Source organism: Cygnus olor, chromosome 1 (assembly GCF_009769625.2).
Source record: "Cygnus olor isolate bCygOlo1 chromosome 1, bCygOlo1.pri.v2, whole genome shotgun sequence".
NCBI classification, from domain to species: domain Eukaryota; kingdom Metazoa; phylum Chordata; class Aves; order Anseriformes; family Anatidae; genus Cygnus; species Cygnus olor.
Window position 1 is genome coordinate 205,694,393 of NC_049169.1, and position 19,136 is coordinate 205,713,528.

General features: G+C 43.9%; 1 protein-coding gene across 1 annotated transcript in view; it reads left to right on the top strand.

The window, feature by feature from the left end:
* The window catches only part of INTS4 (integrator complex subunit 4), a 34,178-nt gene extending 16,547 nt beyond the window's left edge, over positions 1–17,631 (top strand). The window contains exons 14-23 of the mRNA XM_040544470.1: positions 428–561; positions 1,336–1,493; positions 4,267–4,360; positions 6,552–6,632; positions 8,549–8,679; positions 9,632–9,691; positions 12,387–12,546; positions 12,935–13,078; positions 13,807–13,927; positions 16,019–17,631. Of these exons, the coding sequence (XP_040400404.1) occupies positions 428–561; positions 1,336–1,493; positions 4,267–4,360; positions 6,552–6,632; positions 8,549–8,679; positions 9,632–9,691; positions 12,387–12,546; positions 12,935–13,078; positions 13,807–13,927; positions 16,019–16,212 (1,277 nt within the window). The 3' untranslated portion in view covers positions 16,213–17,631. The remainder of the gene's footprint in view (positions 1–427; positions 562–1,335; positions 1,494–4,266; positions 4,361–6,551; positions 6,633–8,548; positions 8,680–9,631; positions 9,692–12,386; positions 12,547–12,934; positions 13,079–13,806; positions 13,928–16,018) is intronic.
* Positions 17,632–19,136: the final 1,505 nt, after the last annotated feature.

Consider the following 19,136-nt stretch of genomic DNA (forward strand, 5'->3'; position numbering starts at 1 on the left):
GGATTTGGGGCAAAGAGGAGGAACTGGTTCATCAGGTTGAAGCCTTTACGCTTGGCAGCTCACAGATACAGAAGGTTTTCAGGAGTCGAGAAACGGGTTCAGGTCCCTTTTGTGAACTCCCCCTTACCGAGCCTGTTCTGCATTTCTGATCCCTGGCTGCTATCCTTCGAGCTGCCTCGGAGCCATCCCTCGCTGGCAGTAACATCCTTTCTCCGATGTGCCCCATCCCGTAGTGTTTGCTCTTCGTACTTCATTTCTCTCTGCTCCGACAGCTGCCTCTTTGGGTTTTGCTCAGCATTCTTTGCCTGTAAAGAACTTCCTAAACAGTCTCCAGCAAAGAAAGGGCTGTTGAGTTGTTTTTAACTTGCCGTCCCCAAAGAGCTCTTCTGGTTGTTGTTTATTTTTCTTTAACAATCCATTTCAATAGACATTGCTGTTCTGGTTCTGATTTTCAATGCTGCTAAGAGTTGCCCAACAATGCCAGCGCTGTTTTCGGATCATACATTCAGACACTATGCCTATCTTCGGGACAGTCTCTCTCATCTGGTCCCTCCGTTAAGAGTAAGTTGAATCACCAAGGTTTGTACTTCACCGCTTTGTTTTGAATGCTGTTGCTCTCTTCCATGTCTGCCAGCCTGTAATACTTTGATTCTGAAATATTTTTTTTCCCCACAATGCCAAGCAAGTGAATATTGAAATATATGTTAAGAGAGCCAAATACTGAATTGCTACAATATGGATTTTGTAATATTTTGGGGGAGAATAAAGTTATTGCTCTCAAGTGAGGATAGCACGTGCTCTGCTGGTTAGAAAAGAATGCTAGGAGGCAGGATCCCAGGAGCTTTCTGTGAAGCCTCCCCTATGGGGAAGGGAAGCTCAGCCTTTGTAGGTCTTGCAACATTTGGCTTATATCCTACCTAAACAGTTTGCTCAGGGATGAGGTGAGTTCCTTGCTACTTTGAAGCAAGCTTTTCCTGCATGGAAGTACAGGTGGGATTGAAGCTGGTCCGAAATCTTGTTACAGTTCATAAACTGGATTGCAGGTTGTGTGGTCTTGGACTTCCCCTGACTTCACTGCTTCATAGTTAACAGAGGAGGAAGACGTTTCCCTCAAAGGCATGTCGATGTTTAATCTGAAGATCCCGAGCTGCAAACGGATTATAAAACAGAGTGTTAACTAACAATTTACAGACTCGAAAGCCTTGGTATAAATTTTGAATCAGAGAAATGAATTGGAGCTCGCAGTTGGTAGCTGTTAAATAACGCAGCAGCATTTTGCAGTGCTGTTACTGGTGTTGGACTTCTCTTTATATGCACGTGTTTCTTTGTGCTTAGTTGCCAGGTAGAAAGCTGGTGTCCTCCCCTGTCTCTCCCAGCATTACGCCACACGAAGATCCTTCCCAGCAGTTCTTGCACCAGAGCCTGGAGAGGGTTTACAACCTCCAGCACCTCGACCCGCAGGGCATACAGGAGCTGCTGGAATTTACCATTCGGTAAGGCTGCAAGCTGTCCTGCTCATCAGAAGATGAGTTAGAATCAGCAGCTTCTCTGAAGTAGCTGCTTTGTTTCTGAATGTCAACGTTTTACTTTGCCCTTTGGTATTTAGCCTGAGCCTCCTTCCCGAGAGCACTTTGGCCAAACAGAATTCATGGGATGTTTAAAATAAAACTGACGATCGTGGCTCTGCTGCACTGAATAATGAGTGGGAGTTTTAGGTGGACATCTTTTCAGGGTATGGTAAGAGTTGGATAAGGGTACTACATCTTGGACTGTTCATTTATGATAACTTTATCTTTTCATTTTTATTTTATACTTTGTTTTTATGGATGACAGCCTCGCGTGTCGTTCTTAGTTCTCCGTCCCTGTATGTGTGCCTCATTTTAATCAGATTATTTGTGATGTATGTGCACAGCGTGTTTTTTTTCGTTTGTTTGTGGGGTTTTTCCCTTCGGTCTTCCAATTTCTAGTTCTGTGGGAGAGGACCTGCTTCTGTTGCTCTGTTGGGATCTTATCACCGGTCCCACTTATAAAGGACCTTGTCATTCTTCATCAGTTTGAAATTCAGAGCGATTTTTTTCTGGAAGAGACAATGTTATTGCATGCTGCTCTCTGTCCGTATAGATACGGTTACAGTGTGGCTTCTGAACGTGGGTTTTATGCTGCCTTTCCCATTTCATCTCGGGACTGATTTGCACAAACAAAGCACTTGAAAAGGATCCTTTCAGTGTGATTTGTCTGCTTGGAAAGAGGACAAGAGTCTTATTTTTGAGAGTTAGAAAAACAGTCTAACGTGCTCTGTTTGGATTACGGAATTCCAAAAAGCTTTTTTTCCCCAAAAAATATCTGCCTTTTCTGTATGTGTAGTTGTAAATTGCTTTCACACCCACCTGCAGTGGAGAATAAACAGCGTGCTCCTCGCTGAAAACCTGACTGTGCAAGCTACGTGGCTTCTCCTCAGCTGTTCGGAAGCTGCAACGCGCAGCCTAAAACGCAGTCGCGGAGCATTTAGTGCAGTAAATGCTTTGAGCAGGTTATCTCTTGGCAAAGCATCCGAAATCTCAGCGGCACAATGAAACGCTGGGAGCCTCAGAGGCTGTGAATGGTTTCCATTTTGAGTCTTAACAGTTGTGTCTGAGATGGCTGCACGCGTAGCTGATGTGCAGCAAAGGACAGCAATGTTTGGGAGCTGGTGGAAATCATTTGCTTGGCTTTTTTTCTACAGGGATCGCCACCCAGGAGCTGCGCTAAACCGACTAGTTTGTTTTTTTTCCACCCTTAAGAGAAGGGAGGATTTGAGACGAAAACAAAAGGGTGCTGAAGGTCATTTTGCAGAGGGGAAGATTTTTTGCTGCACTGACGATTTTGTTGCTGGGAAGAGGGGGATAGGAGAAATAGACAGCAGTGATCCTGTGGTGGAACACGGCTCCCTCCTCATTGTCATCGGGGGAAGTAATGCAGGCCTCACGGAGCTGGTGGCTGCTGGTGACTTGCATTTCTAACCACGCTCAAGCCTGACACTCTACCCCCAGGCTTTGCAGCTGAAACTGCGCAGGCTTGTTAGTAATTTGGTCTTTGTGGTTTAGTTTCCCCGTCTGTACAATGGGATTTTTTTGTCTCGTAGGGACGTTGAAATCTGTTTAAGATCTGTAAGAAAATAGAATTGGTGGTGGTGGGAACCACACAAGACTGGAAAACGGAGTCTCTGAGTAGCTTGTAGCTGAAGGATGCCATCCTGCTCCGTGTTAGTTCTCTCTTATCCCCTGGGAAAGGTGGAATCGAGTCGCTGTGTGGGGCTGTCCCTGCGTTTAGGGAAGGCACAACCCCTCTGCTTAGGAAAGGTTTTCTTTTGGTGGCAAATCCAGAGAATCTCATGGATGTGGGGTGGTGGTGGGGATGTGGTGTCAGATGACACGCTTCAGGCGTAGCAGAGCTGAAATTTCAGAATTGCATCGCAGGTACAAAGATAAATATACACCGAAAGAAAAGGGTTACATGAAGGGGAAAAAAAACACATTTTTTGGTAATACAGTAAAAAATACGAAAGCAGAGCGACAATTTTAGCACGCCTTTGGATCAAAGCAAAATGCAGAGAACAAAGATGTTAAATCCACGTTATCCAACTTATTTTTGGTTCTGTAACGAAAAATTAGTTTTGTTTTCTTAATGCATGTTTTAAAACATCCCTAAGAGTGGAGAACTGAAGCCTTTTCATGTTCCATTAACCATCTATTTTTTTTCCTGTCAGGATAAAAGTTACTTATAGAGCTGTTTGATTTACAAGAAATAATTGTACCAGACCGCACGCAACAGCCAGTTGGGCAAATATCAGTACATCAGATTTGAGTTTGTTTTAAAAAGGCAGCTATATTTCGGAGATGCCTGGTTACACGAGCCCAACGTGTTCCAAACAACCTTTCCCAGCCAACAGGAGTAGTTAGATTTCCCAGCGGCGTAACGCAAATGGGTCATTAGCTGCTGTAGAAAGCTGGAGCGTTGGAAGTTAAATCTGGAACTGCTCTGCCGTGTGGTTCCCATCGGGCTGCGGAGTAATGCGGGCTGACAGACTTACTGCTGCCACTGTCAGCCTCCAGGAAAAACGGAGATGCCTAGTCCCAAGGTGCAAACTGGTTTGTAGTGCGTGTTTTTCTGCTGCCCGTTCTCAGGGTAAGAAAAAACAGGATGCAGGAATAGCTGGCTGCTGCATTCCGTGTGCATTTAGATTAGCCTCCTGCTGTCTCAACGCTTTTTCTTTTTCTCTTGCTTCAGTGATCTTCAGAGGCTTGGGGAGCTGCAGTCCGAACTGGCAGGGATGGCAGATTTCACCGCGACTTACCTTCAGTGTCAGCTGCTCCTCATCAAGGTTTGACTTCAGCTGGCTTTCTCGGGCTCTTCTTCAAAATGCCCCCAATTTACGGCAGTGGTGAACTTCATGAATTTCGATTTTAGCGCTGAAAACTGATCTATGATGAAAACTCATACTCAGTGGATTTCTGATATCCCTGCTTCCCTTCTGTGGCAAATAATTCATGTGGTAACTCTGCAAATGACACACCATTGCAGCTCTCTGCTGTTGCACGTACAACTTTTGTTGGTTCGTATGCATTTTGCCAGCGAAGAGCTTGTTTTCTAACAGAAATCACAGTGGGCACAACCACTCTGCAGCCTTTTACGTTAAGAGAGTTAGCTTTTCTCTGCTAGTGACCACTGGAATGCTTTTTGCTAAACTGCTGCTGAAAGTGGAGTTTTTCTAGAGTCTTTTGTAGACAGCTTTTTTGGCGCCAATGCCAAAGGAATTCTTGAGGCTTGAATGAGCAAAATATCAGTCGTGCTTGGCCGTGCTGAAATGATCTATCCATTTGGTATGGGCAGATGAAGTGGTTATTTTGACACCACGGCAGCAACCCTTTTTGAAGTCAGCTTGCTATAAACAGGAACTCCGTTTTTGGCTTTGCTTCTCAAGCTTCAAGCTGACAACAGTGTGTGTGAGTTCCTTTAAGCCTTCAGACATAACCTGTACGGATGGAAAGACCGCAAACAAGTTTCCAGAAGGGATGCAGTAAGAGCTTTGTTATGTAAAACCAAGAAGGAATTTCAATGTCGTCTCTAAATACGTAGCTGCTGCTTGGAATATAGCAGCCCTCAGCTCCTTGGAATAAGTTTATAACCCAAAGAAGACGTTGTAGATGAGTGGTGTTACAATTCCCTTCATAGCTAATCAAGGCCAGGCCGGTTGGGGCTCTGGGCAGGCTGATCTTGTGCCCTAGCCCATGGCAGGGGGTTGGAACTAGGTGACCTTTGAGGTCACTTCCAAACCAAACCATTCCACAATTCTGTGAAATTCAGAGCTTCTCCCAAAGCAGAACGTGCAGAGGACCTGCATTTGAAAGTGGCCTTGGTGCCTCTCTCCAGGGGCTGACTGGAGTGAGCCAACCTGCAGCGCTCTGTCTGGAAGAAGCAGGTAAACACTGCCCAAGCCATTCTTTGCTTGAGCTGTAGAGCAGTCAGTGCCTCAGTGATGGAGAGGAGTAAGCAATGTGGCTGAAACTAAAACTAACTTGTAATATCATGCAATTAGGCATTTTGATGTGTCAGAGAGAACCCTAATGTCAGAGCAGCCCTTTTCAGTAGGTTTCTTTCCAATTGTGTCTTTCGCCACCAGAACAGAAACTGCTGGAGGGGGAAAAAAGCATTTTCATTTCCCAGCCCCTCAAATGCCCCAAACTCCCAGACTCTGAAAGGCTCTACGTGCCCTGCCCTTTGAGGGAATCCCATTTTTAAATGGGTTTCTGGGGCCAGCCTAGGTGAAAGATACAGTGTGTAGGTTCTTGAGCTTTGGCTACAGCCACTTTTATGTGTACTTGTATCTGAGGTCAGGCAGCTTTTAAAAAAAAAAAAAAAAAAGGCAGAGATATAAATCATCCACTAAAACCTCCTTAACTGTTTTTAACATAAACCAAAAAGCAAATAGGGTTTCTACAGTGCCAATACCAGTAGCTGTGTTACGCTCAGTAACTCCGGGATCTTTTTGGGCAAATGGGGGGTGGAAACTGTCAACAGTAAGGCTCAGAAATATGACTGCGTGGGCGTGTTTCTGGGGACAGTTATTGTTTCCACTTTTTGCCTGCAATCTGAGAATGCCCAGCTCTTAGTCTCAAGGAGGTGATAATGCAGTGGGTTATTGTTTCTCTAATAAGCGGCTGCATTCTGCATAAAGTTCTCCTTAAAAAGTTCTGAAGAGCTTGCAGCTTAGCCAGCCTCTCCTTCACAGCATTGTTAATGTTATTCTCAACTCCAGTTTCTTATTTTATAGCTATGTAGGTGTCTGGGTGTGCTTACATAGAAGTACATGTTTTGGAGGCTTCAGTTCCCTGTATTGTGCTTAAAAGCGAAAAGAAACCTTTGCCCTGCTCTTTCAAACAACCTGTTGGTGTATAGCCAAGAAACAGGGCACGTTCCCTGTTCCCAAGCCCGTTTCATCTAGCACAGGGTTGTAATGCTGAGCCTAAACTGGGTATTTATTTATGATCACTTTTCGCGGTTTCCTTCTGCAGGCCTTGCAGGAGAAGCTGTGGAACGTGGCAGCTCCTCTGTACCTGAAGCAGAACGCGTTAGCATCTGCTGCAGCCAAACAGGTGAGGTTGAAGCAGCTGGGGCTGTCCTCAGATCCAGGGATCCAGATCTGGAGGCAAGTCCTCAGATCCAGGCTTCCTTGGCCATGCAACAATAACGCGTTTCTGACCTTGTGCCATAGTCTGTGCAAGTAAATCTTAGCTCCCCGAAGCAGAGCAGTTTTTGTCATCTTCAAAAGATCAAATCGGGTGGCGATTGAGGGAGATTTATGACCACTGGAGAAAGGCAAACATCACACACGTCTTCCTGAATAGTAAGAAAGACTGGAGAACCGTGGGCTGCTCGGTCTCTGGGGAAGGCTATGGTGCAGGTCCTCTTAGAAGCCATTTCTGAACAAATGAATGTAATTGGGAACAGCCAGAATGCATTTCCCGAGGGCGGACTATGCCTGACCAACTTTATTGCCCTCTCTATGATGAGGGCACTGGTGCTGTGGACGTGGGGAGAACAGCGGATGCTGTACAGCCTGACTTCGCCAAACCCTTTGACAGAGCCTCCCTCGTTTCCTTTTCATCAAAACGGCAAAATTCTGGCTGATAAATGGGTGATACTGTGGATGGAAAATTGGCTGGACCGCCTGGCTCGAACTGGAGAGATGGGATGAGAGGAACTTCGTTCTGTTCAGCACAGGAATCCTGGTGTGTAACAAGCTGAATTAAGGAAGGGCAATTGCGTCCTGAGCATGAGGGTAGCCAGCAGGTCTGGGAAGCGATCCTCCTCTGCTTGGTGTGGAGGGGTGTTGTGCTTCGGGCTCCTCACTGCAAGGAAGGCGCTGACGAGGTGGAGTGAGGGGAGCAGAGGGCCACCGAGGTGGTGAGGGGCTGGAGCACGTTCCTTGCGAGGAGAGGCTGAGGGAATTGGGCTCGGTCAGCGGGAAGAACAAAAGGCTTCAAGATTGACTGACTGCTGACCACTGCCTCATCCAAGGGCATGGATCAGGCAGAGACAGGCTCTTCTGAGATGTGCTGCTCCAGGACAAGAAATATTGGGCTGGAGTTGGCATGTGAGAAGTTGTAAGGTAGAAAACATTGCCATGAGTGTGGTTTAATACTAGAACAAGTTTCCCAGAGAGGTAAGGGGGAATCTCCGTCTCTGGAAGTGTTCACAGAACACATGGCCCTGAGTAATTGGATCTAATTAGATGCACTCTGAGCAGGGGACTGGGCTCTGTGACCTCCAGGGGTCCCACCCAACCTAAATTATTCTTATTTTGTGACGTTTGACGATCCGATCCTGGAAAAAAAAAAATAAAAAAATAAAAAAAATAAAGCTAAGTTCTTCTATTTTAAGGGACAAAATAAGCTATTAAATAATCCGGAAACAAATCTAAGGTAAAAGCAAGTTCATGGATCTGCTGGGAAGTTAGGCTGACATTTTGAGTCTCCAGTTAATTAAAATGTATTAAGAGGCAGCTACTGCTGTGCCTCAAAACCTCCTGTGCTGTTGACAGTCGTCCCCAGGGACGAGTAGAAACAGAAGCCGATCAGCTTCTTAAATCTTCTCTAATTGAACTGTCGTTCTTGGGCGCCCTTCTTAGTAGCGTGTGGACCCCCAGGGAAGTTTTTCCTATTGTGATTGTGAATGTAGATCACTTCCCGTCAGTGCAAGGTGAGGGAATCTTATTAAATAACTTGTAAGTTGTTGCTTCTGTACAGTTTTACTGAGCTCAGCGGTATTAATTTCAGCACTTCTCTTGTCTACTTAAGCCCATCTATTCAGCAGATACAGTACTGTAATAAGTAAAACTCTGCGATGTGCTAAGCTTTTAACTGTGTCTAAAATAACCCAGAAGGACACTTATTTTGGATTCATATGTTGCTGAGCATGAGGGAGAAGTACCAGAATTTTGGGATCATGCCTGGGCAACAAAAATTTAACGGTCTGATGGCTTGTTACCCCCCTGGTGTCTGTCTGACAGATCTTGGAAGAAACTTACAAGATGGAGTTCATGTACAGCGGTGTGGAAAATAAGCAAGTGGTCATTATTCACCACATGAGACTGCAGGCGAAGGCGTTACAGCTCATAGTGACTGCGCGCACCGCTAGAGGGTAAGGACGGTGAAAAGACCTTCTTAGGGTTACCTGGAAGCGTTGTATCCTCAAACTTTGTTTCGCAGAGTGCCAAGGCTAAGTTACACACACAAAACATCGTGGCTTACCAATAACCAGTTGCAGAATGAAGAACCTTGTGTCTTTGGTGTAGCTATATAACGACACGGTACTAAATCAGGTGACAGAATTATTAGGAAGACATGTTTTGAAAGATGAGCTCTCTGTTACAAACACAAAGGAACATAACTAGGTTAAAAAACATTACATAGGTTAAAAACATTGTCAAGAGTGTCTTAGAATTGAAACTTGGGGCATATTTAAATGAGGAAAAATCACATATTGAAGAATGCAATAGCCACACTGCTTTGCTTTGAGCTTAAATCATCATAAAAGAATTGTCTTTTTGACTGATTTACAGCCAACATTTGTGGGACAGACCAAATTCATAGCTTAGATAACAGAAGAGGCTCTACGCGGTTCATTTTGGCTGCCCACGTGAAAAAAGTTACGTTTGGGTTTAAATGGCTCTAGAATTAGAACTTCATCTGGTAGAATTAGAGGAAGATGGTTTAAATCCTTTTTTTCCTTATTTTGTTTTGAATCTGTTGCTATCAATTTACTGTGTTGCCGTAGAGGTCCGTGATATATTTGCCTCTTAACCTCTTTTATAGGTGGAAAGTTAATATTTTCTAGCCATGGCTTTGGGAACTTAGTGTCTCATGCAAACACAAAGGATTTTTTGTGGAGGGGGCTGTGGATGTGGGCAGGAAAATGGCAGCTGATGTTTTTTTTCTTTCTCCTGTGAATAATATGTTTCTGGCCTCAGAATTGTCTTTATCTTACAGTTTTAAGGGACTTGTACTGGATTTCAAAACACCTAAATGCTTATGACCATAGAACCGGTTTTCTTTATTCAAAAATAAAGTGAGGAATGTTATCTTCGTTACAGAGTGGAACCCCTTTTTGGGATGTGTGAGAAGTTCCTACAGGAAGTAGATTCCTTTCAGAGGTGAGAAACTCCATTGCTTCTTCACTTTGTATTTTAAAACTGGAGTCGATGTAAAATGTTCTTAAGGCTGGTGACAATTCTTCCGTATGTAACTTGGTCTAGAATGTGCCAAACTTGTCTTTCGTATGTAAAACTAAAATAAAATGAAATAAATTCATAGGCATATAACGGGGAAATTCTGCCCTGAATATAGGATACTTGTTTACCCTTTTGCTCACTGAAACTGCGTGTCAGGCTTTGAAAGAGGCTGTGTTACAAAATCTCCACCTCTTCAGCAGGATGCTAGGACTAGCAGTTCTGTACTGAAGGCCCTTTCAGATCTCATTGTTCGGAGTTCGTGTGGGATTTTTCTGTAGCTGGAGCAGTTTTCACATCTTTGCAAAGCGTTTGGAGGTGCTTTGTGATCCCTCCTTCACTTCACAGCTTTTGCATTTGCTTGATGATTGCCATCAAATTACCTGGAACCACTGAAGCTCATTGTCATTGGGGAATATTCCGTTCATTTTTGATCTCTTCGCATCTCCCTTCCCCTGCTGCTCTCCTACGTGAGGGCCTGCTGTCATGAGATAATGATAAAGCAAGAAGTAAACTCCATTCTAAACATCGAATCAGGAGTATGACGAAAGGGGAATTTCTCTTTTCCTCATACCAAATTTCCAGCTGGTAAGTTACGAAGTGAACAATCTACGTGCTCAACATGGGGATCATCTTGCCCAGGTGTAGACATTTGCATTGTGGACCACTGCTTATGCTCTTTTTTGCACTGTAAAGATTGGTGCTTATTCATCTTACCCTCGTTTGGAGGTCTAAAATGGGTCAGATTAGTGATGCACGGGTTTTTCCTTGGAGTCAGAAGGGAATTAGCTAGACCAGAGACAGGTATCCAGTGTTGACCAAGCAGAATTCCATCTCTAGTTCTTAATTAAATTCCTGTTTACTCATTGTTTATGTTTGACAATTGTCTGACAGAAGGGAATTGGACCTGTTCCATCATGATTAGCTTATTTGGTAGCCAGTATACACAACTCTTCACTTCCTTCCTATCGTTTCCTCACGCTAGATCTTGGGATCGGCAAAACTGAATCACTTTTTCTTAGGAATGCAACTCCTACAGGCAGTGACGAATTCCACAAAAGGCAATCTGAATAGTAACAGATCTTGTCAGTTAGCTGTAAGGTCACCTAGAAAATGCCTGTACTCAAAGAAAAAACAAAAAAACAACAACAACAACAAAAAAAAACTGTGTCTAGGTTGTGCAGCCTCAGCCTGCCAGATTTGAGCTGCATCACATGACAGAGTAGGTGAAATTTGCTGTCTGGGTAGTGGTAATCATAGGAGAGAGCGCACATTCCTGCTTAGCTCTCTTTGCATGTACAAAGGAGAGTGTGATTTTTTTTTTTTTTTCTCCATCCTTGCCAAGCCATGAGCTGGTGATAGAGGCTTCCGTTTAGGGATTTTGAACTCCTGTCGAGCATCACCAGGATCTTGAAGAAGATCTCACTTCCAGGGCTTTAGGGCCTGAAGCTGATCTTTGTACAAGTCCAGAATTCCTGTCCAGGTTTAACTGTAGGTGAAAATACAGCCCAACGCTGGACTTGAAAAGCAGGGAGGAGAGCCCCTTGATCAAGAGGCTGTTCACCTACAGAAACAGTGCCTTTTATTTTATATTTTCACCAAATTGCACAAAGCATTTACTAGGCTTACAAAATAATCGTGCTAAATGTGGCAGGAATGTTGCTGACAGTAACAAATAAGCCCCCAGGGAGTCAGTTTAACAAAGCCTTTTCTGCATGTGGGGATGTATGGTGGTAGATCAATTTTGCTTCTATGTGAAGAACAAGAAATACCAAATTCTCTTCTTGTGAGTGGCTCTTGTCCCAAGTTACGGAATGAATTCTCTTCTCTGTTCTTGACCTCTAAACTAGCATATTTTTTCCTACCGATTCTAGCTTACTATTAAAATTTTACTACACAGATATAACAATTAATACTCTTACTGGTAGACCAAAGCCATTTTGGAAACTTTGCTGCAGCAGAAGGTCAGACAATTCATGTGTTGGGTGTGTGGTTATGTTAGATCCTCTAATGAGTCAACTATTTAGTGAGCCACATGAAAGTGCACAGCATAATGAGGCACACGCACGTCTTCCCCGAGATGTACCAACCTCCAAAGTTTACAAAGCAACTGTAAGAGGAGTGGCACTTCCATCCAACTGGGTTTCTTTCTCAAGACACTGAGATTGAACGCGGAGTGCTGGAATTGCCTGTAATTTCATTTAATTAGCACTCTTACTGTCAAAATAGCATTAGAGCGGCACGTGCAGACTTGCGTGGACACATCCTTACAGCAGCTGGTTCTCATGACTATGCTGTTGACGGGCACTTCAACATTTCTAGCTCCTTCTGTGCAAATCTAGATTCAAATTCAGATTCCTTTGCCTGCTAGGCTCTGTACTGATGAAGGACTTAAGAAATGAGTGCTGCGTAAACATTGATGTTATCAACTTGAACACAAGGTATGGTCCCAACAGAAGTAGCCAAAATTGTTTTATGTATGAGATGTGCATCAGAAGTAGAATCTCAGTATCTCATTCTGTCATTGTAACTAAATATAAAGATTAACCAGCTTGTCTGAAGATAACAACACCATTAAGTGTTGAAATAAGCTCTGTTTTTTTAATCAATCTTAATACAGATGTTTCATCTCTGAGCTCCCGCGTATGCCAGGCAGTTTTGTAGATAAATTGCTGGACTTAATGCCCAGACTTGTGACATCCAAGCCGTCAGAAGTGGTCAAGATTCTTCAAACAACGCTGCGACAAAGTACCTTCCTCCACCTTCCTCTTCCAGAGCGGGTCAGTTTAATGCGGGGAATTAAAATGCCAATAGCCTTGCAGGCTGTCTTTAGCTTCCAGATAGTTCCTAATAGACCATGAAGCTTTTATCACAGAATCACAGTATATTCCAAGTTGGAAGGGAGCCACAAAGAGCATTTAGTCCAACTCCTTTATTATTGGAGTGTTATTTCATATTAGAGGTGTTATTTCATCACTTTCTTCTCCTTAACTAGCATCTCTGAGACTATTGCTAAAAGTCGAGAAGATTTAATAATTCCTGGCAGTATCGAAAATAAAATGATCCCAAGTTCACGCACAATTTCTCTGTTAAGAACAGTAATGATGATCGCTTTCCTTTTTTTTTTCCCCCCTCCCTTATTTTTGGCAACCATTTGGCCTCTTACAGCTCTACAGAGCTAGTGCGAATATCATTGAGCCGACCGGTGAATCCGATAACCCTCTGCGGTTTACATCAGGGTTGGTAGTGGCACTGGACGTCGACGCAACTCTGGAGCACGTGCAGGATCCCCAAGGAACCGTTAAAGTTCAGGTAAGCAGTCGCTTGACACAACTGCAAACAAGACTGTGTCTTAGGGGTAGTTTGCATAAGGATGCCAATACTTCTACATTGCAAATAATTGTGTGCTTTTTTAGTAACAGTGTTGGATTTCTGTGTTTTAACCACACTTTAAAAAAGTGGCCTGTATATAGTGCACTGTGTTGACTTCTGTAGTTCCTGAGAGTTCACTTTGAGCGCTTTGAAGCCATTTTGTGCTCCACACATGCTGCCCTCCGCTTTCAAATGCGCTGGGCACGTTATGTACTCGAGCCCAGACAAACGCTGATGAACATCCATGTTGTGTAATAGGAGAATGAGGAGCCAGAGAGGGTGCTCTGAACTGTACAGAGCTACGTGCAGGCTCCTGGCTCAGCATATTTAAATCTTAGCTTTCTTCCTGCTGTTGAATCATTGGTTTCAAATGCAGCTAAGAAGGTGGCTGTGGTACGATGGCAAGTACAACATGCAAGTTCGCTGCCTAGCAGAGAAACTAAGAACTGCTTACAATGCAGAGGAAGAAGCTGATGGCAGTGTGCCTTTTCCCGTATGCTATGGGCGTGGATGGACAAGTGGGCTTTAAATCTAAAGCAGCAGATCTCCTGGCTACGAGAAGCACAGCTTCCTACCTGCTGAACTTGAAAGCACCAAACTAATGCATCTTGTACAAATCTAGTTGTCATTCAGTTTGGTTTTCTACCTTTTTTTTTTTTTCCCTATAGGTACTGTATCCGGATGGACAAGCGCAGTTAATCCATCCTAAACCCGCTGACTTTCGAAATCCTGGTCCTGGAAGGCACAGACTGATAACTCAGGTTTACCTCTCACACACAGCATGGACAGGTAACGTTACCAGTACAAGTTCACGTGGTTGTATTGCTGCATGTTTCTGAGATGGGAGTCTCTCTTGCTCGCTCCTAGTCTCCTGCACATCCACAGTCTTGGCGCTCTGAGGATCGTGGAGTCTACAGGCGTCACTGGTGCTACCCTTAGCATCGCTCAGGTTTCTGTTCTTACAGCCTCTGAGCAGCTGCATCTCCCTGGTTGACAGGGCGTTGATCTCTGGAGATAACTGGAGTCTGCGCATGCAGTCTGCCAGCACTGGGAGCCTTTAAATGGAGCTCGTGTTCAACACAAGGTCACCCATTTCTGTGCAGAGCAAGATTTAGTTGTAGGAGTCAGGCCTGCATCCTCGTTTAAAGGTGGTAAACTGATTGACTGTGAGTCGTCGTTTTAGATCTGACAGGTATTTGAGCATGGCAGAGAACCTTTGGATCTGTGTGTACTTAACAATATAATTTCACTGCTAATTAAACTTTTACCCTTTTAATGCCCTAAAAAAAAAAAGCTCACACACTCTACTCTGAAATATGCAACCCTGACGTTCATATTCAGTCATAGTTGGCATTCATACTTCCCTGTGAAAGTGCTTCAGTAATTGGCTTGTGGGATTCAAGCAACAAAAGCAAAGAATATTTTTTGGCAGCTCCCTTTCTCCTGTTTCCTTTTAAACCCTTCACATTTATCCAAATGTGGGATTTTTTTTCTGAACAGTTTATTTTCTGTTAATAGGATTTGGTGATCTGTGTTTTTTTAACGAAGGGATTTTTTTTTCTTTTTAGTGTTCTCTTCCGCTTACTCCATTTTATATAGCACCTCCACGGTGTATTTGTTTATTCTGCTTATCTTTGTTTTGATTTGGAGAAGAAAAAATGGTACTGTTCCTGCAGCTGGAAGTATCTGGATTTAAAGGTTGATCCTGTACCAGAAGGAGCTGAGTTGGGTCCTTACTTCTGCTTTTGCAGTGTTTTCTGGAAGAGCATTTCATCCCCGAGGGATTCTGCTCTGGTGTCTCCCCTAGCCAGTATTTTAGTTAATATCATTGACATTGGCACTTAGGCATATAAAATGTGGAGTGGACATCCAGCTGGGGCGGATTGAGAGAACAGGATCAGAATTCAAAGCAATTGACAAAATTACCTTAATTTATGAAAAATAAATTCATTAAGACCAGTAAAAAATGTATGCTCAGGAAGGAGGATGTCCAAATACAAAACGGGGTTTAAGTCTTGTATATTAGAAGCAATAGCAGTGGCTGCGAGCTACAAGTTGAAGAGGAGCTGACAGCGTGACAAAACGATGGATCTTAGGGTGGTGTTAGCTGAATTGTGGTATAACTGTGGAAAAAAGGTTATTTTTTGTGCTCCATCTGGTGCTGATGAGGTCTCAGCTAGAGTGCCACTGTAGTGCTGGGCCTCTCATCTCTAAATTACATAGTTGTCCGTAGGTTTCGGTAATGTGCTCGGTAAGAAAAACCTACAAGAATAATGTTTCTCAGCCTAGAAGGGAAAATTTTTGACATTTAGCCCAGCATGCTATGCTGCTCGGTTGTACTGTGTAGGCTAAAAGCCTGCTTTCATTATGACCACTGGGAGAAGAACAAAGTGAGATCACCTTATGGGCAGTATCAGGAATATTTGTCTAACTGCTGAGCTGGAAAAACAGGGAAAAAGGCTGTCTTCCAGGGTCAGGACCTCCAGCTGAAGAGAATCTTCGAGTAATGTGTGCTGCGGGGCTTCTCAGACATCATCTGGATTTTACTTGATCCTGCCATGAATATAGAGAGGAAGGCCTGCGAGTTCTCTGCTTTTTAATGAATTTATCATTATTTGGTTGGAATAACTTTTAACAGTTATATTTTTGAATTTAGTTATAGGATTCTCTTTTTAAGCTAGGGCAAAGAGGCAGAAGGGAACAAAGCAGTGCTTAGTTCTGCTGTGCTGCCTGCAATGACGAGGTTGTATTTCCAAACACCAGGCTGGATTCTGAGCGGTCATCCTAGAATTAGAATACATAAGATAAAATTTCATTCAGCATTGCCTGTTCACTCTGAGGGACTCACGTTTGGCTTGTTCTGTTTTTTTTTCTCCTCAGAGCCGTGTCAGATTGAAGTGCGGCTGCTGCTGGCCTACAATTCCAACAGGAGCAAGGCGACTGCTAAGGTTCCCAAATCTACCTGGAACGAGAGCATTGAGGCTCTCCCGCAGCCTGAAAATGGCATAGAGGGGACCATACCTTTCAGCAAACCCGTCAAAGTTTATATAATGCCCAAACCTGCCAGACGGTGAAGTCTGTCGCTAAGAGAAATGTATTTAGGGGATTGTTGGGTTAAAAACGAAACCCATGTGCTGCGTTCCAAGACACCAAACCAGAACAGTGTTACGCTTCTGCTTTTACAAAACGTGTCAGCCAGGAAAGTAAAGCTGCTGAAGAACATTGGTCACTGTTAAGAAGCAGATAGACCGATACGGGAGTTATTCAGATAGTTAAGGAGTTTCGAGGAAATGTTATTTCTGTATTGAATCAACAAAATCAAGGCAATTCGCATTCAGCATTCCAGAAATAATGGCGTTGGCCCAAAACTCCTCAAGGCCTCTAGGTTTTCTGCTGAAGCTATTTACTATGTAAATGCTCAGGCACATAAATCTCTGCTTTTTTATTTTAACAATACTCTGAAATGAAACCAAGGAGGGGTGTTTTTTTGTTTGGTTTTGTCTAAAATTCGTATCTTTGCATTGGTATCTAAATTCTTAGCCAAAAAAAAAAACAATTCTGAAGTGCTATTGTCCTTGTGTAGGAAGGGCATCTCGAAGTGGAATTGCTGATTGCTGGAGGCTAAACCCTATTCTCCCTCCTGGCCAGCTGTGCTGAAGTTGGTGCAGTTCTGGGGAGGGCACAGGGTGGTGGTGGGGGTGAGGAGGAACCTGTTGGTGCAAGCAGCAGAACTTGGGTTAGGACATGGACTTTGAGTGATAGCAACACAGCAGGGTGTTACCTCTTTTGTTTACATGAAACGGGGTTGTATATACATCTGTAGCTCTGAACTGTAATCCCACTCTCCTGTTGCACACTTGTATGCCTTTAGAAACAATGCGATTAAATAGCAGGGGTTGAAAAACGATGTAATCCGATGCCACTAAGTCGTACAGAATCTGTTTCTGAGTCCTGGTCTTGGCCTGAACTGGTACTGCGATGGGAAAGCCTGTTTAGTTTTTCAATTCAGCAGCACTTCTGGCAGTTAAAGCCTGTCTGAGGTGCTGCAGTAGCTGAACACGCTCCCAATTAGGCAAGAGTTGGGCAGCTTGTCAGCGTTCCCTTAAGCAGCTGCGCTGAGTGCCAGGGAGCCTCTTACCAACGGGACTGGAATTGGAGCTTGTGGTCAGGGACCCAAATGCTCGGTCCTGTAGTCTGCAGCCCCTTTTTTTGTGACCCTCTGTTCACAGAGGGCCTCAAACCTAAATTTGATATTCCAATTTTAGCAATTTGTAGCAATCTTTGGTGGGATTTTCTAGGAGCACTTAATGTGTGAAACTTTGTAGTGCAACTGCCCGATGTTACCTGTGTTCATAAATCAGTTGTTTTTTAAAAAAAGGGGGTGGTAGTGGTGGGGAAGGCTTAGTGCCTAAATGAAGCAGTGAAGAAATTTTCCACTTGTACAGAGATCAAAACCCCTCATGTGCTTTCCTACAATAAAATTGGAAAACCGATTCTAATTTGTTTCTCTTTATTACAAGAGTGAACCTGCGTGGTGTAGCCTAATAAGAGATTACTGGGAGGCTTTCACGATTTTTTTAAATTATTATTTTGTTTAGGACTGATATGTTGTGGTCTGAAGACTCCTAACCATAAAACTATTCAGCTGCTGTAGGAATTCTGAAGTTAAACGGGCTTTCTTCATGTAACTGCTCTTACAACCTGTTTTTTGTACCTCACCATCAGGGCACTGGTTTGAAAACCTCCTGCACGTGTAAAACAGCTGAGTTGCTACCAGCTGACTTCTCTCTGGCATCCCCAGCTCCGTTCCAGTGGGCTGGGGTTGATGTCCCTCTTATTACGAAGCTGTGTCCCGGGCAGACACTTGATGAGTCGGGCTAGCTCGTTACAGACTCTTTTCTCCCTCACTTTTACACTTCACCAGTATTTGTGCCGTTTGTCATCCCAATAAAGACTTCTAATTACGATCGCGTCCATACGCTCCGAGCCACGACTGATGCTTTGGGAGGCCGAGCAGGGAGCAGGAGCCGAGGGAGCACCTGCTCAGCCCCGCGTGCTGCCTTGTGTCCGGGCAGTGTGACGCTGACGGGCAACACTGCGAAACTTTCCTGCTCCACCTGGGGCTGCAGATAAACCCCGGGGGTGCCGGTGTTCACCAGCTGTCCGGTAGAAACTCGGCCTTTCCTCCTGCTCTGTGGTTATCGGGGAGTTACGTTTATCCTGTGCTCCCAGGCCACAGATGATCAGTCGGTTACTCCATTCTGGACATTTTTTCATTGGCAATATCAAAATCTTGGCATCTTTCTCGTGAGCACTGGGCCTGTTTCTGCTATCTTTCTCCCAGATGCTGTGCTTGAACTCCTTTCATTTAACACAGGAGGCAAAGTTCACACTCATTCTGCATTGCCACCGAGAATCAAGCACTGAAAGGCTTTGGAAAAGTTCCACATCTGTAATTTCAGGTGACTGAAATCACTTGAAAATTTAAGACCACTCGAATGTTTCCAACCTCCTACTAAGAGCTTTCTGTAGTTGGCTTCTCTTCTCGATACCATCCCAGAGTTCTCTTTCTCTGGCTTCTGCTTTGAATTGGAAGAAAGCAGAGGTCCTCCTTCCCTTCGCAGGTTTCATCTCTTCAAGCAGATGACTGATTCATCACCATTTTAGCTGAACTGAAAATTGTTCTGATCATTATGATCTTAAAATTCAATGCCAAGTGCTGTTTTCTTAATGTTGCGATCCTTCCAGGATTCAAGTGTACCTTTGATTTCCCTGTACGCAGCCTCATAAACATCCCCTATATATACATGATATATATGCAGCTCTGTCTTGTTCACTTCGGACTAAGGTTTTACACTGTATCATCACTCTTGCTGCTGCTTTCTACCTTTTCCCTTTCTATTGAAAATGTCCTTTTGTCTTAAAACTGTTTACCTTGATCTTCCTTTTATTTTTTTTTTAAGTTTACTAATGGCGTTTTTCACACCTTATCCTAACA